The 2,628-nt window shown below is 37.3% G+C and overlaps 1 protein-coding gene across 1 annotated transcript; it reads right to left on the bottom strand.

The window, feature by feature from the left end:
• Nucleotides 1-382: 382 nt before the first annotated feature.
• Nucleotides 383-2,623, bottom strand: LOC122076333 (flavonol synthase/flavanone 3-hydroxylase-like; the record flags this gene model as incomplete). Its single annotated transcript, XM_042641644.1, has 2 exons — nt 383-886; nt 2,375-2,623. Coding segments are annotated over 2 exons (462 nt in total), but the record flags the coding sequence as incomplete, so codon positions are not given.
• Between the last annotated feature and the right edge of the window lie 5 nt (nt 2,624-2,628).

The following is a 2,628-nucleotide window of genomic DNA, read 5'->3' as shown; positions in this document are numbered from 1 at the left end:
CTTACTGGAAAAACTCTCTTGAGCATTTATTGTGGAAAGATCAGACGTAGGCATCGGAGAGTCCCCCGTCGGGTTAGCCCGGCACTCCCCTGTCATCTCTTCTGTGCAGGTCTGGCAAAGCACCAGGAACTGCAGGGAAGATCGTCCGGTTTTTTTTTTTTTCCGCATCAGATCCTTACAAGATTCTCAAGTGGTCTAATTCAATATATTCTTGATATGAAATTTGAAATCATATTCTTAACGTACAAATGCCGCAACGGTAACCATATGAACAAAATACCTAATTTTCATTCTTTTTAACACTGAATATCGTTAATTTTATGTTTTTATTTTCCCCTCATACTGCCAAGAATAAGAGGTGGGGGAATCATGGACTGTCATATGTTCACATACACATCTTTTCATTCCAAACAATCAAGTTCCACAAGTACACAAATAAAATAAAATAAAATAAAATAAAAAAATAGCCTAACCATCCAATTAACTATCAAAAAATTTTTATTTGGCCCCTTTCATTTATAAGTTCTTTTCATGACCATGACCATGACCAAGAAGCTAACAAAACCATATAAGACAAGGTCAACATTACAAATAACCAAACCCAAAGAAAAGGGAAAGAAGGGACTACTACTTTATTTAACCACACTTGTTTTCAATCCTTTATTTAGTAGTTCTACTGTGGAAGTTTGTTGAGCTTGCAGTATTGATAGTCCTTGTATTTCTTACTCTTGTACTTTGCAGGGTTATCTTCATTAACAAGTTGTGGAAGAGGACCTATAACCATCTCTGCAGGTGGCGAGAAAAACACTGGCCATGACATCCTTGTCATCTCTTTGTTCACTGTGGTCCTATGCAAGACACTCTTGTATTTGCCATTGCTTAAGATCTGAAAACACAGACAATTATAGTAATAAGCGTAAAGGGGGAGGGGGGTTGATTTAATAAAGGGTAACGAACTTGGGGTAATGCAGTTGGTGAGCAACGAACTTGGTACGAGCCGTAAACTCGGACATCTTAAGTTTGACTCCCGCTAAACATACCTTGAACCACTCACACAAGGGGTATTTAGTGCTTTTCATTATTTTTCAGTGAAAGTTAAATGGTTCTCATTCCACTCCAGTATGACCTAGTTCATGCAGTTGTGCGGTTAGTATGAGCCCACGAAACTAGGCCTAAATAACTGTAAAAAAAAAAAAAGAATTAATAAAAGGTGTACCTCAACACAATGGTAAAATTATTCCATTATAAGCTAATAATCATGAATTTAAGTTAAAAATCGATTTATTTGTGAAATAGAATATATTATGATCCTTGTCAGAGCCCACAGTGACGAGAGACTCACACATTAAGACAAAAACTCATGGTGAAGTGTTTTATTGTCAGTGGTTTAAAAATGAGCCCCACATGACGTGCTGGATTAATTAAGGGTAGTTTCCACAGTTTGGTAACAGATTGTTGACATTGGTTATAGGATGGGCTACTGGTCACCTTTTATATCCTAAACCCATTGACTTCTTTCCTCTGTCTGCATTATAGTGGGCCCCACCAAAACACAAACTACCACACCAACAACCGGTCATTCCTATTGATTGGCACACGGATTTTTTATTGACCTCCCACTTCTTCTTGATGGGGGACGTAGGGGAGAAATTTTTGGGGTGGTGGAAAAAATTGCATTAATTGATATAACATAATTTATTCTAAGCATATTAAATCTATTTTTCATTATATAATCTAGACACAAAAGATAATTTTTTATATATAAATTATACCGAAGATGGTTTAAAAAATATTATTATCATTATTATTGAAAAAAATGGTTTCAATGGAGAAGTGTGGCTTGTGCCCGAACACATGTCGGTGAAATGATTGCCCTTATTGATATTCCCTCGTGCACTCCATTGACCTATCCATGTACAACATGGTTTCAAGTATCGGTCTTGTATCGGTTATATTGGATCAGTATTTGTTGAGGTCAATCTTCGAACCCTGATCGATCTAAATCAATAATCTATATCATTTCAAGGGTAAAATAGTAAAAAATTAAGTATTTTTTTAAAAAAATAAGGATAAAATTGACTGATACCCACTGATCCATCCGGATCGATGTCGACAGATACCAATACCAATAGCTTCCCCTAAACCCATAGGAAACATTTCTACTTATTATTATTATGAAAAATGGTTCTTTACCCAAGAGCAATCATTCACCATTGAGGGAACCAATGGGAGTGCAAGGGATGAGTCAACAGAGATAAGATTTCTGCTTTTCATCATTAGGGATGGGATGATCATTTTATCTATTCCTGAGTCTGAGCGTCAGTGCCATAGGGTCTTTTTTATTATTATTATTATTATTTGAGAATTAAATTACCTCAAGCTGGTCACCAATGTGGATGACGAGAGCGTTGGGGATATACTTTGCATCAAACCATCGGTCATCTTTGAAGACTTGGAGTCCTGGGACATCGTTGGGAACTAGAACTGTTAAGGCCGACATATCGGTATGTGCCGGCACACCAAGTATCAGATCAGGGCGAGGGCAAGGTGGGTAGCAGTTGATCTTCAGAAGATACTCCAATTCTTCTCCACCCACGGCGTCTTTTAGTACGTTCCCTTCAAGTCCTA

The sequence above is a fragment of the Macadamia integrifolia genome, chromosome 4, assembly GCF_013358625.1.
Source record: "Macadamia integrifolia cultivar HAES 741 chromosome 4, SCU_Mint_v3, whole genome shotgun sequence".
Lineage (NCBI taxonomy): Eukaryota > Viridiplantae > Streptophyta > Magnoliopsida > Proteales > Proteaceae > Macadamia > Macadamia integrifolia.
The sequence above is the reverse complement of the archived record's forward strand: the minus strand, read 5'-3'. Positions and strand labels throughout refer to the sequence as shown.